The 14,333-nt window shown below is 52.3% G+C and overlaps 3 protein-coding genes across 3 annotated transcripts; all 3 read right to left on the bottom strand.

Annotated features, from left to right (window-relative positions):
• Nucleotides 1-468: 468 nt before the first annotated feature.
• LOC117006196 (glutamine-rich protein 2-like) lies at nt 469-4,278 on the bottom strand. Its single transcript, XM_033078557.1, has 10 exons — nt 4,231-4,278; nt 3,823-3,945; nt 3,516-3,590; nt 3,047-3,211; nt 2,778-2,890; nt 2,101-2,166; nt 1,748-1,813; nt 1,287-1,428; nt 1,025-1,118; nt 469-632 (listed from the first exon to the last, which is right to left on the bottom strand). The coding sequence occupies exons 1-10, from the start codon at nt 4,276-4,278 to the stop codon at nt 469-471; spliced, it is 1,056 nt and encodes a 351-aa protein (XP_032934448.1).
• Nucleotides 4,279-4,485: 207 nt separating this feature from the next.
• On the bottom strand, nt 4,486-5,951 carry LOC117006195. The gene is made up of 5 exons (XM_033078556.1): nt 5,679-5,951; nt 5,295-5,375; nt 5,108-5,209; nt 4,709-4,879; nt 4,486-4,581 (listed from the first exon to the last, which is right to left on the bottom strand). Exons 1-5 carry the CDS (start codon nt 5,949-5,951, stop codon nt 4,486-4,488), a joined length of 723 nt encoding a protein of 240 aa, XP_032934447.1.
• A 900-nt stretch (nt 5,952-6,851) lies between these two features.
• On the bottom strand, nt 6,852-14,314 carry LOC117006160 (E3 ubiquitin-protein ligase RBBP6-like). The gene is made up of 3 exons (XM_033078507.2): nt 11,578-14,314; nt 11,271-11,340; nt 6,852-10,241 (listed from the first exon to the last, which is right to left on the bottom strand). Exons 1-3 carry the CDS (start codon nt 11,834-11,836, stop codon nt 10,199-10,201), a joined length of 372 nt encoding a protein of 123 aa, XP_032934398.1. The 5' UTR covers nt 11,837-14,314; the 3' UTR covers nt 6,852-10,198.
• Nucleotides 14,315-14,333: the final 19 nt, after the last annotated feature.

Below are 14,333 nucleotides of genomic sequence, written 5' to 3'. Positions count from 1 at the left end.
AGGAGGAAGGTGACAAACGAGCTGGGACTCTCGCAGGGCACACACGAAGGCACAGCTGCGCTCGGGGCTGCGGGCCGGGGCCGCCCTCGGGCGCGGCTCCGAGCGGCTCCTGAGGCGGCGCCGGGGCTGCGTGTGGGGATTTGAGCGGCAGCCGAGCCCGCAGCGCCGGCAGTGCCAGCCCGGCACCATCGGCATCTGCCCGTGGCTGCCCAGCCCTGAGGGCCGCGGCCTCTGCAGCGCTGCTCCTGCTGCCACAGCAGGCCCGGAGCCTCAGAGCTGCCCTGCAGCCCCGCGGCACCAGCACCGCCTCAGGGCCCGGCCCAGGGCACGGGCTGGAGGCAGGGCCACAGCAGGGGGAAGGAGCTTAAAGAGCATCAGGGAGCCCAGGAAGAGAGAAGCTGGTGAGATAATTTTAAGGTTTTTTATTAATGTCATACAACTGAAGTGTCATGTTTCTGATGGCCATCATTACGGAGCTTTCTGGCTTCTGACCAGATGTGTCAGATCGAGCACTGGGCGCTGAGTCCCGTCCAGATGAGTGGGGGTTGTTGTCCGGCGGGGCTGGACCAGCCCAGGTGCCCAGGAGTGTTGGGGGGCTGTGCCTGGCAAGTGCATCCGTGGGGCGGCAGCGCCTGGGTGGTGAGGAACAAGGGTGAGCAGCAGTTTCCCGGGGGCAGCCCCTGGCTGGAGCAGCTCTGCCAGCCCAGAATGGGACCAGCAGGTGTCACCTGCCCCGCCAGAGACCCCTGGGGACCAGGTGCTGGCACCACCCACCAGCACACAAGTTCTTGTCCCACACTAGCCCCATGGCTATTCCCCACCTTATTCCATCTCCAAGCTCAACTGCCCCATGTGCCAGTCCTCCTGCTCCTTTCTGCTTATGTGCCTTCCTTCTTACCCCAGACACAAAATACCCATGGCCACATTGCCCAGCTTTGCACACAGAGCACTATCATCCCCCAGCCTGTACCCAGCAGACAATCTGTCCCTTCTCCTTAACCCTCATGCCCTAACAGAGCCATACCTGACTCATCCTGTGCCCTGATTGCCACAGGAAGCTGGTCATTCCGGCCCCTCGGGAAGTGTCCACTACTGTCCAGCAGCTGGGTCATTCCAGGCTGAGAGGAGAGAGCAGCTGGCTGCAATGTGGGGCCCAATTCAGCATCCCCCAGTAATCCTCCCAACCCAGCTCTACATGGGGACTGAATGCACGGATACCCCCTGGGTAGTCAGCAATGCCACGGAGCCTCAGTCACCCCTCTGTGTCCCCACCTTCATCTCCCTACCTTGTTGGAGAGTACCAGGAGACGCTGCATCTGTGCGCTTGTATGTGGTGAAGCCATGATGTGCTGCATCATGGAGCTGCTGATCTGATGGTCCCCGCAGCTCTGTGGCACACGGGAGACACTGCCATTGACCACTGACCTCCTGTGCGAAGGGGCAGAGGATCCTCAGTGCCCAGCCCTGTGGCATCCCAGGCTTCACACTGCTGTGCCAGGGTGCTGCCTGGAGGGGCATGACCCTCCCAGCTCCTGACCACCTGCTGCAGGAGCCCCAAGCCCGTGCCACCAGGCTGGATCTGCTGGCTCTTTTCCCATGGCCAGGTGCAGCGGCCATGGCCATGGCAGGTCCCTGTGCACAGGACACCATCTGGCAGGAGCTGGGCTGTCCCAGGGAAGATCCCTCCTTGCTGTGGCAGGGCTACATTGCACTCCCAGAGCCAGGGATGTGTCCTCAAAGCCCCTACCTTTGGCTGTGACGGGATTCCTTGCCAGGGGGCAGCGGCTGCAGATATGGAAGTGTCTCGGGGTACCTGGGGAGGGCAGGAGTCACAGGGGTGTGACAGGCAACAAACAACCTGAGCCTGCTCAAGGCAGCACTCCCAAAGCCATGGGATTGTAGCCCATGGCATTCTGCTGCCTGTAGCCCTTTGGGTGAGTCCCCACACCCACTGCTGATGGGCAGGGCTGCAGAGGGGGCTCCCCACATGAGACCCTCCCAATAAACACTGTCACCCCTGTGCCCAGCCCAGCGGGTCACTGCTGGCACCATGTCCCCCATGCCAGCCCCGCTGTCCCCCGAGGCACTGGTGCTACTCACGGGCCAGGAACCTGCATGGTGAGCATGCGGTCACAGGACAGGCACGAGAAAGGCACTGGCAGCTGCCTGAGGAGGGTGAGAGGAGAGGGCTGGGTGAGCTCCTGGGGCCACAGCCCTGCCTGCACACAGGCAGCAGCAGCTCGCTGGCAGCAGCCAGCTGCTGGCATGTCCCTGCACAGAGTCACAGGGGGCGTTTGCAGGGTGAACCGTGGGCTGTTGAGCCTGTCTCTTCCCATGCCCAACCTGCTGGCTGATGCCAGGGGAAAGCCACAGCAATCCTTGTCACCATCCCAAGCAGCCCTTGCACTGCTTTCAGCCCCTCTCAGGCACCAAAGTGCCCTGTGTGTGCCCAGCCAGGAGGGCAGGGCATGACCCAGCTCTGGGACACTGCGTGCCACACCCCTGCCTGGGAGGAGGAGTTGCCATCTCCCACCCTGGCTTCTGGGAGCTTTGCACCCACAGCCCCATTTTGCTTTGGTAGGGCTCCATCCTGCAGGTGTCCCTTCCTCGTGTCTCCTTTCCTGTGTGGAACCTGCTGCTGCTTCATCAGCATCCCCATGGCTCATGTAGCAGCTGAATTGGTGCAGTGGCAGGGTCCCATGGGCAGTGGCTGGGACAGCTGGAGGGAACGGGAGCATCGCTGTCCCCAAAGCCATCAGAATCTCCATCACACTCACTTCTTAATCCCAGCACCAGTGTCTTCTGTCACTCTCTTTTCAAAATCCCCGATGCTTCTGTTCCAAGACTCCTCCAGGCGCTTACGGAAAGCCTTCAGCTCCAGTCGATCCAGCTGTGAACAGGTGCACAGCCTCAGCCAGCTGCCCCAGGATGCCATGTGGAGGTCTCCAGGGAAAAGCCTGCAGGGGATCCTCAGAGGGATGCTGCCTCAGGCTGCCAAGTCCCAAAGGGGCCAGTTCCTCATGGTAGGAGACAAGCTACCCCTCACCTTCTCTTCCATTGCCTCGCTGAACTTCTGCTGCACCTCGTTCCAGTGCTGCTCTTGGTCTGAAATCTGGCTCTGCAAATCCTGCATCCTCTCATCCACCTGCTCCATGTTCTGTTCAAACTGGTTGCAATCGACTTTGCTGCCCAAGTCAGCTTTGTCCGCCTTCTAGCAGAGGGTAACAGCAGGAGAGCAGTGGGGAAAGGCTTGAGGAACAACAGGCAGGGCCAGCACATGTGAGGGGCAGAGGGAGAAGTGCTTCCTCCAGGCCATCATGCCCCTTTCAGGGTGCTGTGGCCCCTGAGCACCCAGTGAGGTTGGTCCCTCCATCTGAAGGCTGAGGGACCCCACACACTGGGGAAATCCTCCCTCCCCGAGGCCAGTTCTGCCACCCAGCCCCCAAGGGACAAGGGGCATTTGTCACCCTGCCAGGAACCCCTGGGATTGGCACAGAGGCCCCTGGAGACTGTACCACTTCTATTGCTGCCAACATGTCCCTCTCATCTGCCTTCTCCTTCTGCAGCTTCTCCAGAGACTGGAACAGCATCTTTCAGCACAGAAAGGAAGCCATCACACCACTGCAGGGTTGGAGCTGCCTCCTGGGGCACACCCCAGGAGCAGGGAGCACACCCCACACTCCCTCCCCAAAACCCTTGAGGGAAGGGAGTTGGGATAGGCTCAGTGCTGTGAGCAGGAGGGCAGGGAGACAGATTGCTTGTGATCCCTGCCTGGGGTCAAAAGCAGAGCCTGGGGGCTGCTTATAAAGGCCTATCAGTCACCTCGATTGCTTTCTGCTTTTCTTGAGAGTCTTTCTGCAGGCTCCCTGAGGCGAAGGTGAGCTTCTCATAGTCCTTTTGAACGTTCAAAAACCTGGCTTCCATTTGCTGCGCCAGCTCCTGATCCTTTACCAGGGATGGGAGAACATAAGGTGCTGATCAAGAGGTGTCTGGCTGTTTCACAGGGACAGACCTGCATTACTCAGCCAGCAGCTGTGAGCCCTAAATATCAACAGCACTTTTTCATCAAGGCTTTAATTTCTGTCCATGCTGCTGACTGATCCAGGCCAATCTTGAGCAGTTTGGGTCTCCCTCACATTACAGAAAAGCACAGCACAGCATGAGGGTAGGGTGTGGACCTCCAACATGACTGAGCTAGTGGGTGGTGGGAGTCCTCACTGAGGACCTCACCTGCTCATTCAGCTCGTTGGCTGTCTCAGCCACCAGCTGCTCCAGCATGGCATTCCTCAGCTCCTGCTGCTCCTCCATCCTCCGCAGCTCGCGCTTTGTCTCCTGTTGCATAGCCCTGGCCAGTGAGATGGGGACAAGGACAGGGTTATCCCTGCAGGCTGCTCTGGCACTGTCCCATGTCTGCAAACCAGGATGCTCCCACACCCTCTGGGCTCCCTGGGAACCCTGCAGGTTTTGAAACCCACTTCTGCCCTCTTACTCAATTTTATGAGAGATCTCCTTGTTAATCTCTTCTTTCCACTTGGCTGTATCTGTCCTCAGCTTTTTAATGTCCTCCTCCAGCTTCTTCATCTGGAAAGGCCAGTGATGGTAGAGTCAGGGCACAGACATCATGTTGTGCCAGCGTAGGGGCACATCAGCTGCACAGAAAGCCCCAGGGCTGCCCACTCCATCCAGTCCTGAGACCCTGACCCCAAACCCTGCTTGTGGAGCCATGTTGAAGTTCCCCATGAGAGCCCAAAGATGACACCACCCAGCAGCTCACTAAGGCAAGGGCTTCCTTTATCTTCTTTATTTCTTCTTCCAAGAAGGCCAGTGCCATCTTTATCTTGTCAATCTCCTCCCGGAGGTCCTGGACGGCAAGCATGTCCTAGGAGAGAGGCGTGGTGGCAGTGAGCCCTCAGTGGGGACCTGCAAGGCCTTGACCCCTGCCATGGTTTGCAGAGCACTGGGGGACAGTGCAGACAGGCTGGCAGGGCCCTGCAGGCAGCACTCTCCATTCATCTAACAGGGCCAAGGGTGCTGAGCCTACAGCTGGCAGTGCCCAGGGTATTGGCTGCTGTCTCAGACCCACAACTTGCTCCCAGCAGAAGCTCACCTCATCCCGTGAGTTCTGGATCTTCTTCATGTCCTCTATCAGGCGACGCTGGGAAATCTTTAAACTCTCTGTCTCCTGAAGATGCTGGGCAGCAGCCGTTGCCTAGGAAAAAGCATTGTCAGAGACAGGTCTCTGAACTGTGTGTGTGGGGAATATGACCTTCAGAACCACAGTGGTCCACACAGACCTGTGCCTCCTGGATGTTCTTGATGACCTCAGACATGCGGGTATTTTCTGCCTTTATCCCACCAATAACGTCTTGATGACCCTGTGAAACAGTCCAAGCAACAGAGATGTCAGAGGTGATTGTCAGGGCAGCAACACCCCAGAGAGTCCCACCCTGCCAGGGGCAGCCCATGGCACAGCCAGGTCAGCAGGAAGAGTCCCAGTGCCACCTGCTGCACCCTCACTCAGTGCCAGAGCACTGAAGCCCATCCAGATGGCAAAGAGCTGCTGCCAGTGGCTCAGCCTCTGCCTGGGCAGTGAGGGCAGTGCCAAGCACTGCTGGCTGAGGAGGTGGGGAGGGGCTGTCTGGTGGGGGAGCACCCAGGGAGCTGGGAAGAGACTTTACCCTAGCCTTTTTTTGGTAGTTTTGAATCTCTTTCTTCATCTGTTCCATGCCAGTGACCATGTCAGCAAGTGAGGGGCCACTTGGCAAGCCCGGCCACGGATCCTGGGCAGTCAGGTACTGCACATTCAGGTGCACCAGCAGAGCCTCCAGCAGCCTTCGCATGGCCGCAAAATGGACGGTGCCATGCTCGGGTGACCCAATGGCAAGTTCCAGCAGCTGGCAGAGGCTGAGTGTGTCCAGGGATGGTGCTGTGTCTGCACGCCCTTCAGCCATGGTTGGTCACAAGCCTTCCTGCCCAGCTGGGCCTGTCAGGGATGAGCAAATAGGATGATAACGGGGATGAACAAAAGGGATGATAGAAGCGATGGGCAAGAGCGATAATTAAAAGGCTGAGCAGCAGCAGCAGCTCCTTCCTCCTTCCTCATCCCCTGCAGGACGGAACCTGCGCTGCCCATGCCCCTCTCCATCACAACTCCTGTTGCCAGGCAACAACGCCCCACTCCACTCCTGGGCACCAGTGGCTCCCAGACCCATGAAGTTATGGATCAATGGAGTCATGGAATGGTTTGGGCTGGAAGGGACCTCAAAGATCATCTTGTTTCACCCCCTGTCCAGACCAGGTTGCTCCAAGCCCCATCTAAGCTGGTCTTGGACACTTGCAGGAGTGGAGCAGACACAGCTTCTGTGGGCAAAGTGTGCCAGGGCATCACCACCCACACAGGGAAGAATTTCTTCCCAATATCCCACCTATCTGTCCCCACTCTCAGGGTTAAGTCCACCTCCAGCCCTTTTGTAGTCCTTTCATTTGCTGAAAAGTGCTCCAGGGTCTCCCAGGACAGCACAGCCTTGTTGTTTTCATTGGTTTCACATGTGTGTTCCATCTAAGCCAGTTCCTCCACTGCTGCAAACCCAAGGGCTGCTTTGGAGCATCCCCTGGGATCCCTTTGCCAGGGAAGCAGTGGGTGCTGTTCCTCATGCCAGAGGTGCAGGAGGACCCCGTGAGCTCCTCGCTCAGCTGGAGGCTGTTGAGGCACAGACTCCTTTCTCCTCTGGAGTTCAGGGCAAAGAGTCTCCATGGGTGAAGCCTTTGCACCATTTCCTCCATGTCAGGCTTTATGTCAGCTGGACAATCCATAAAGCAGACAATGAAATTGCTCCTGCCAGTGTCCCCAAGGCTGTGGGGGAAGACAAACAAAGTTCTTCCTTTCAGCAGCCACCACCCACCCCCACCTGCCCCTTTCCAAAACTCGCTCTGTTCACCCTTAGTCCTTCCTGCCTCAAAGCTCTATGGCAGCGATGTTTAGGTGAGGGGATCCAGAGCTGGCTTATGAGCCAGTTGAGGAAATAAACCATAGAGGACTCTCAAATCTGCTTTCAAGGATTGGGAAACCTGACAACATGGAAAGGGAATATAGTTCCTGCATCCTGACAGTGTCAGCCACCTTCTGCTGTTCTTTGTCAGGTGTGAATATGGGAGACTCCTGTGGCTCCTCTGTAGCACATCCTAGCTTTAATCACTATTGCCTCCGTTGGTTTTTTCACCTTTCAAGATTTTTTCTTATTGCTAATTTCTTGAGTTTTTTGTTGCATACAGTATTAGAAAGGAAACTAGCATCAAAGGCAGCTGTCTGCAGTAGTGACCAATCAAATTCATTTCCAGTGACAAGGCAAGGCTTGTAATAAGCAGCACATCTAGGGAAAAGTAGAACAAAGTAAGTTCCTTTCATTGCTGTGTTCTTTATTGTCCAAATATATCTTGCAAGAGACTGTAGGAAGATGAAATAAGAACAGTGAAGAAGAATTAAGAACAATAAGTGAACAATTAATTATGAACATGAAATAAGAAAATGAATAAAGAACAATGGAATAAGAATAGGAAGGTAGAACAAGAAAGAAGAACAAATAATTATGAACATTAATACAGAACATTAATGGGGAATGAGGAATGAGGAACATGAATTAAACTGGCTTCTTTGCCTTCTTCACTTTTTTCATTGGAGGTTCCATTCCAGCTGGAGACCTTGGCTGTTGTTGTTGTGTTCTGTATGGGTGAAAGAAGGACATTATATAGTTAATTCAAAACAGTCCCTCTCCCCAGTTGTTTTCCTTCTCAATTTGGTTTGGGTGTTTTCTCTCCTCTGCCTCTGCTCATGCCATGACGCTGCTGCCCATGGAAGAAGTTGGTACTGGGGAAAAGTTCCTGCTGCCAAGGGAGAAAAGCAGTTACTGTGTGAGTGCTAAAACACACAGAGAGTCCATCTCTGTCCACTCTCCTGTGCACAGTGAACTTCCAGAGCTACAGATGGATTTTGGACTCCCTGCATTGCTGCCTCAGGAAAATAGATTTGTCCTGTTCTAGTCCTGCAGTTGTTATTTCCTTGCTTATGAAATCTGGGATTTTTAGATGACCTATGGGATAGATCAGCTACAGTGGCAATGCTCCCTGCCCCACAAGGACAGGTGGTGGCCAGAGTGGTGCCTTTGCCACTCAGACATTTCCACATGGCTTCTCTCGGTCACTTTTGGTCAGTGCAATTAATTCCATACTTACAAATTTATAATTGGGATGGCATATTTCCCACTGGGTGTAAGCATTGCTCCCTTTGTGTTGGGATCTTTCACCTCCACCATAAAACTCTTGGGAATTCCTGAGCTCCTTTTAAGCCTGGGAACAGAGCTGGCAGGGGATGATGGAACAGGACCCAGGGGTGTCTTCAGGTCACTGCAAGTTTTTGGGAGCAAAAAAAGAGGATGGTAGGAATGTGTGTCCCTTGTTAAAACAAGAGATAAACATGTGATTTTTCCATGTTCTTCCAAGACCAAATTTGACCTTACTAACACTTACTTGAGGGGCCCATAGTAACAGGAGGACTGGATCATCATGGCTTTGATCTTGTCCTCTTCCGTAGCATCGGCCTCAGCCAGATTGGGGGTCTGTGACAGGGGAGGGTTGGACATGCACATGAAGAACATGTTTGAGACTCCACAGCCAAAGACAACAGCCTCCATGCAGCCCAGGAGAGACCAACCTCTTGAGGTTTTGCTTTCACAGATATTGCTTCACAAAAGCAACTGATCCAGAAATTTAATAAATGGGTGTTTCATTGACAGAGTGTTTTTCTGTACAGGAACACGATCCAGATCCACTGCTCTGGAACCATTTCCATCAACATTTACAGACACATGACCAAGGTGCTTGAGCCCAAATGGTTTACAAAACACAACCAAACCCCAAAACATGTCTAGGAATAGACCCAAATTCAAATATATCACTTTTTACAAAGTAATAATGATACCAAAACCATTTACACTGTCTGCAGTCAAACAAAGGAGATTGTGTTGTCCACTGTCTCCAGACCCCAATTTGTGAACAAGTGCAGCAACCAAGGATGGATCTATAGTTGTCATGACCAGAAATTCAAAACTGAAGCCACACAAGTGTTCTTGTTCCAGAAGTTTGTTTTGGCTGCTGCAAACCTACCTGAAATGTACATAACTTCCAGCCAGTTCAGTTCTTCTCTACACATTTGTACAACACAAACTGTTAGTTTCCAGTGCAAAACTGATGATACAGAATGGGAAATGGGTGCTGAAGTGCTGCTGCTTTGGGTCTTGAAGAGGAGTCACGATGCAACCTTACATTGGGGCTGATAAAGGTGCTCCCCTTCCCTTTTCCCAGCCTGGGAACTTCTCTTTCCAGGGTAGCATCACAATACATGCATTTCAAACTTCAAATAAACACCTTAAATTACTAAAAATACAGTTTTGATCACATTACCACAATTATCCAGGTGTAGATCACAGTGTGAGATTTTAAAAGACTAAGGAAAGGATATTTTTTAAGCATTTGACAAAGAATATCTCTATACCTTAATGAGCCGGGCCAGAGAAAGAGAGGCAGAAGAGTCAGCAATCTGTTCACAAAAGCATTAAACCACATTCACGTCCAATATCCAGAAAATTAATACAAGGCTGCACTGTTTAGAGTGAAGTGCAGTGTGTAGGAAGAAGTGTGAGGCTGGGGTGTTACATACTGCCTTGGATGTTCCCCTCACTGGCCCATTTTGATTCCTGGCAGAAGAAATAGAAGTGATCAGAACTTCAAATGAAGCACTTGGAACCAGCAGCAAGCAGTGAAAACCGACAAGAACACCTGGACATCAAACCATGATGTTCTGATAGTTGAGTGAAGGTGGAGATTTATTTGTTTTCATAAACACTTCTCTCTTGGTACCTTCAATCCAACTCAAACAAGGCCCCAAAATCTCATTTCTACAGTGTCACCAGTTACCCAGGAGTGTAGTTTCTTAGCCAGAACAGTGACAGTGTTGACACTCAGGAGTTCAGGTTTCTTTCAGTGAAAAATAATCCCTCCAGTGCCAAAGCACTCCCAGAAATGTCAGCAGCTCCATCTCCAGAGTGGGGTTTCTCTGTGGGAGCCCAAGCCCTGTGCTCAGACCTCTGCCATCCTGCCCAGTGGGTTACAGATGCTACAGTGACTGCAAACAGTGATAGAAAGGTCACCTGGAAGCCTTTCCTAGGGGTTGGTGCAGTTTAGGAGCTCTGTGGGGGAAAAAAAAAAGAGTCTTAATTGGCAGAATTTCCTTTCAGGTGATCTTGAAATGCAACAATATTCTGGGAGCTATTTATTACATCTGCAAACTTGCTGAGATTCCACATCCTCAGTGATCTGTGTCTGATTCAGGTCCTCAGGAGTCAGACACACAACCCCTGTGACAGCAGATCCTCCTCCCTCCCACACTTCAGCTGCTCTGTTTCCAGCTGGAGGGACAGCAAGCTCCTGTGCCTGGGTCACTGCCATCAGTGCAACTGCAGAGCCATTGCCTCGAGATGGTCACCACAGGAACTGATGGGATCTGAGTTCCACCAGCATCCATCCTCAGGGCAGGGCAGCACCACAGCACAGCTCAGGTGCCATCCAGCCCAGAAGGGAGGATGCTGTGACAGGGCAGCACGAAGCATCCATATTTCCATTCACCCCAACCAAAGCCATGTTTAGAAGCACAACATTGAGGCATCCAGAATTCTTGGTCTCTCTTCTACACACATTGAGTAAAAGCCCCAAATTTGAGGTGCAAGATACCCACCAGATATCCCACAGTCCCCAAACTCACCTTCCCCAGTGCAAGAAACAGTCAAATAGTGACAACCAGATTCTTCTCAGATGGGAACACATTAAAAGTTTATTTCTAATAATATGTAATTGTTACAGTGTGTACCTGTCATTACTGTAAAGCCAATAAAAGCAAACACATACAATCTGGAATCTCCTCAAGCAGAGGAAACAGGATCTGCAACTTGGCTCTCATCCCAATCATCCCAAGAACAAAACCAAGAGAATCACCTTAGGATTTACTAGTGTTGGAGTTTGTACCCCATGTCCCTGTAAACCTCTCACCATGTGAGTCTGCTTTGGAGCAGATACATTAAAATCTACCCCATGAAAAAACAAATTAACAGCAGCTTTGACCACATAGAGTCCAAGTGTTGCTGTAAACCCATATCCATAAAAGAAGTTCCCACCCTGACATCCCTCACAGGGAATCCAGTGGGTTCTCCATGGATACTCACGTAGCTCGAGCTGGGATTCTCCTGACAATCACCGAGACGTTCTTTGGGATCTGTGCATCATCAGAGTATTCTGAGAACAACACAAACACAGAAGAGGTATGAGTCAGTTGGGAAGAATGGATGTTGATGTGGAATTGCACGGCACATCACAGAATCCTCTAGAGCTGTCAAAGCCAGTTTTATATGCACCACTGTGCTTTCTCACCCTGGCTTTTATCCCTGGGGCAGAGTGTGGCTCCCACAGCCTGTGGCACTGCCTGATCTGTGCTGCTGCCCCTGGGTGACCCCAGGCCCAAACCCCACTCACCTTCATTGGTCTCAGCTTTGAGGATCTGCAGGTCACAGTTGGTCACCTTCAGCTTCTCGCGGGCCATGATCTGGCGCTTGAGGTCACCCAGGGAGATGCTGTGGCCATGAAACGTGACCATGTCATAGCTCAGCTTGGAGGAGAACTTGTAGTGGATCCCTGACATGGCCCTGCAGTCACAGCTCAGTCTCTGCTCCCTGGGCACACGCTGGCTCCCAGAGCTGGCCTGGTTGGGGGCACTCAGGACCATGTGCCTCATGTGCTGCCCAAGGGGATCCAGGGCAAACCTGCACCCGCTGCACGAGTGCTGACAGAGCACCAGGCACCCAGCACTGCACTGTGACCTCGTGGAGCCATGGAACCCCTGGAGCTCTCCTCAAAAGGACCACATTCCACATCCATTGTCAAGAGAGGCCCTGCACTGGGACCCTTTGGTGGAGGAGCAGCTCAAACAGTGCTCTAGGCAAACATCTGGGAGACAGAGCCAAAGGCAGCTCTGGCAGTCCAGAGCAGCTGTTTCTACCCACTCTGGGAATAGTATGCAGGGTACAGAATATTCCTTCTGGTCCAGATCACTGGATTAAGACCAGTTCAGAGTCCCATTCAGGGGAGTTTGGTGTTTTTCTTGGAGTTTTTCGTTGGTTTGGTTGTTTTTTTCCCCTGCTAAGCAGACCAGCTCATTGTCCAAGAGTCAGAATGTTACAGGGAAATAAACACTCCAGAAAGTGAGTTCTGGAGTTTGCATTTCTTCCACAATGTTGTGGGAACACCTATTACAAAAGACAGGTCAAGAAATTCAGATCAAATAAAAGCATGCAAGTTTCAATCCTGAACTACTGGATTTTTGAAGGGAATTCTTCCTGCACAGAAGGTGCCTCTCTAGTAAGTACAGAGGAGGACACCTTCCCCCTTTTCAGAATAGATCCCAACCATCCATTTTGCATTCTCAGCATCATAAAAAAATACCATTGCATAATTTTTTTTCTTTGATAGTTAAAATCCCAGCCTACAGTACTGTAGGACAGTACAGAGCATGCTGCCTGCTCTGCCTCAGCAGTTAGGGGTGTGTTTCTGTCTGGAGTTGAACAGCCTCACTCATCCTTTGGACTCTGGTGCTGATTGCTCAGGGCCATCAGCCAGGGCTGCTTTTCCATGTGCTGGTTTGCTCAGCAGGGCAGGGGCAGCCAGGAAGGGCAGAGGCTTTAGGAAATCCCTTCCAAAGCCCAGCTGAAGCTCAGGAAGTTCTCTGCTAGTGGAGCTGTTGTGGCGTCTACATCACCCGGTGAGGTCTCTGACATTTCCTGCATTCTCCTGAGTTTCTGCTCTGCAGGAGAGAGTTGGCAAGCCCTGGCTGTTGGGACATCTTGTCATTTTTGTCACCTGGTGCAGTGACTGTGGTGCAGTGACCATTGCTGTCCCTGATGAAGGCCGGATGTCTTCATCACCGTGCCCTTTTCACCTTTCTCCTCCAGGCATGTGCAGTCTCTCGTGAGCTGTTTCAGCGATTTCCTCACTGGTTTTAGCAAGTTCTGTCCTTCATTTTTGCAAGTTTTGTTCCCTATTTCTTGTCAAGTTTAATCGAGCTTCTATATTGCTTGCAATTTTTGTAAGCATCTTATTGTTGCCCAAGTATTCCTCGGCACAGTGCTTTTAACCCTTTCAGTCCTGAGACCCAGCACTGCACAGTGCCAGGGAGCTGCTGGAGAGACAAGAGTGCCTTACCCACCATGGAAAAGGAAAATAATGGGAAATCAGGGATATCTGCACAGACTCTGTTACAGTTCTGGCATAAGGTTTCATGGACAGTTTTCATGGTGTTGTCATCAGGTACCTGTAGTTTTCTTGGGGCCTTGCTCTGGAACAAAACCAGCACCTGCAAAGCTCAGCTGCTCTTGGAAAGAATTTAAAACTTTCAGGTAATCTTGGTAGTGGAGAATTTTAAATCCAGGAAAAGGAGGAGCCAGGAAGCAAGGGGAAAATCATTCCAGGCTGGTTTTTTTAATATCTTAAGCAGCTGGCAATACTTTCCTTTAAAGGAACTACAGCTCCTGGATGCAGGAAAACACAGGAGGAGATGGGAGTTCCTTGCTATATGGGCAGTGCTGAGCCAGGGCACAGGCCACAGGCAGTCAAGGAAATTCCCAGCTGAGATGTTGTACCATGAATAAAGCACCAAGCCCTGGCATAAACCTGTCCAGTCCTGCCTCATGGGTGACAGCATAACTGTGATGCTCAGAGCATCCACATGGACACTGGTGGGAACACAGGGACAAGAGAGGCAGGGGGCTGGGGGGTGGCAGCTCCTCCTGGACTGATTCCCTGCAATCCCCATTTCCATGTGCTCTGAAGCTCTGTGGTACATGACCTGGAAGGAATGAGGATGACCCAAGCACAGTCTATGCAAAAATGAAGGTGGCACTGCTCAAACAAGTATGGATCAGTGCTGAGGTGCAGGGAGGTGGGTCTGGCACAGCACCCTGCAACACTCAGGGATTTGTGGATACGTCAGCAAGGAGACAATTAGATGGCAACTAATCATGGATTAATAAATAGCACAACCACTCTGAGGCTTGGGAGATACCTGATGGCAGGAGCTGCCCAGCCAGGAGATGGTGCTGGGCTTGGCTGTCCCCACTGTGTGTCCCCAGGGCAGCTCTGCAGCCTCCCAGCCACTTGAAGAGCCCAAACACAGCTCAAGGTCACTGCTGGGGCTCAGGGCAGGGGGAGCAGTGCCACAGCCCTGTGCCCCCAGCCCC

Source organism: Catharus ustulatus, chromosome 22 (assembly GCF_009819885.2).
Source record: "Catharus ustulatus isolate bCatUst1 chromosome 22, bCatUst1.pri.v2, whole genome shotgun sequence".
Classification (NCBI taxonomy): domain Eukaryota; kingdom Metazoa; phylum Chordata; class Aves; order Passeriformes; family Turdidae; genus Catharus; species Catharus ustulatus.
Note: the sequence above shows the minus strand (reverse complement) of the source record. Positions and strands in the feature narration are given on the sequence as shown.

Bases quoted from the DNA above. Each gene is read 5' to 3' on its own strand.
- LOC117006160 (XM_033078507.2), bottom strand. From the start codon at position 11,836: ATGAGGCACATGGTCCTGAGTGCCCCCAACCAGGCCAGCTCTGGGAGC. The intron at 11,341-11,577 runs GTGAGTGGGGTT...TGTTGTTCTCAG, and splicing joins CAAAGCTGAGACCAATGAAG to AATACTCTGATGATGCACAG. The intron at 10,242-11,270 runs GTGAGTATCCAT...TTTCCCCCACAG, and splicing joins AGAATCCCAGCTCGAGCTAC to AGCTCCTAAACTGCACCAAC.
- LOC117006196 (XM_033078557.1), bottom strand. From the start codon at position 4,278: ATGCTGGAGCAGCTGGTGGCTGAGACAGCCAACGAGCTGAATGAGCAG. The intron at 3,946-4,230 runs GTGAGGTCCTCA...TCCCTGGTAAAG, and splicing joins CCAACGAGCTGAATGAGCAG to GATCAGGAGCTGGCGCAGCA. The intron at 633-1,024 runs GTATGGCTCTGT...CTCACCACCCAG, and splicing joins CAGGGCACAGGATGAGTCAG to GCGCTGCCGCCCCACGGATG.
- LOC117006195 (XM_033078556.1), bottom strand. From the start codon at position 5,951: ATGGCTGAAGGGCGTGCAGACACAGCACCATCCCTGGACACACTCAGC. The intron at 5,376-5,678 runs GTAAAGTCTCTT...ACTGTTTCACAG, and splicing joins ACTACCAAAAAAAGGCTAGG to GGTCATCAAGACGTTATTGG. The intron at 5,210-5,294 runs GTCTGTGTGGAC...GCTTTTTCCTAG, and splicing joins AGAACATCCAGGAGGCACAG to GCAACGGCTGCTGCCCAGCA.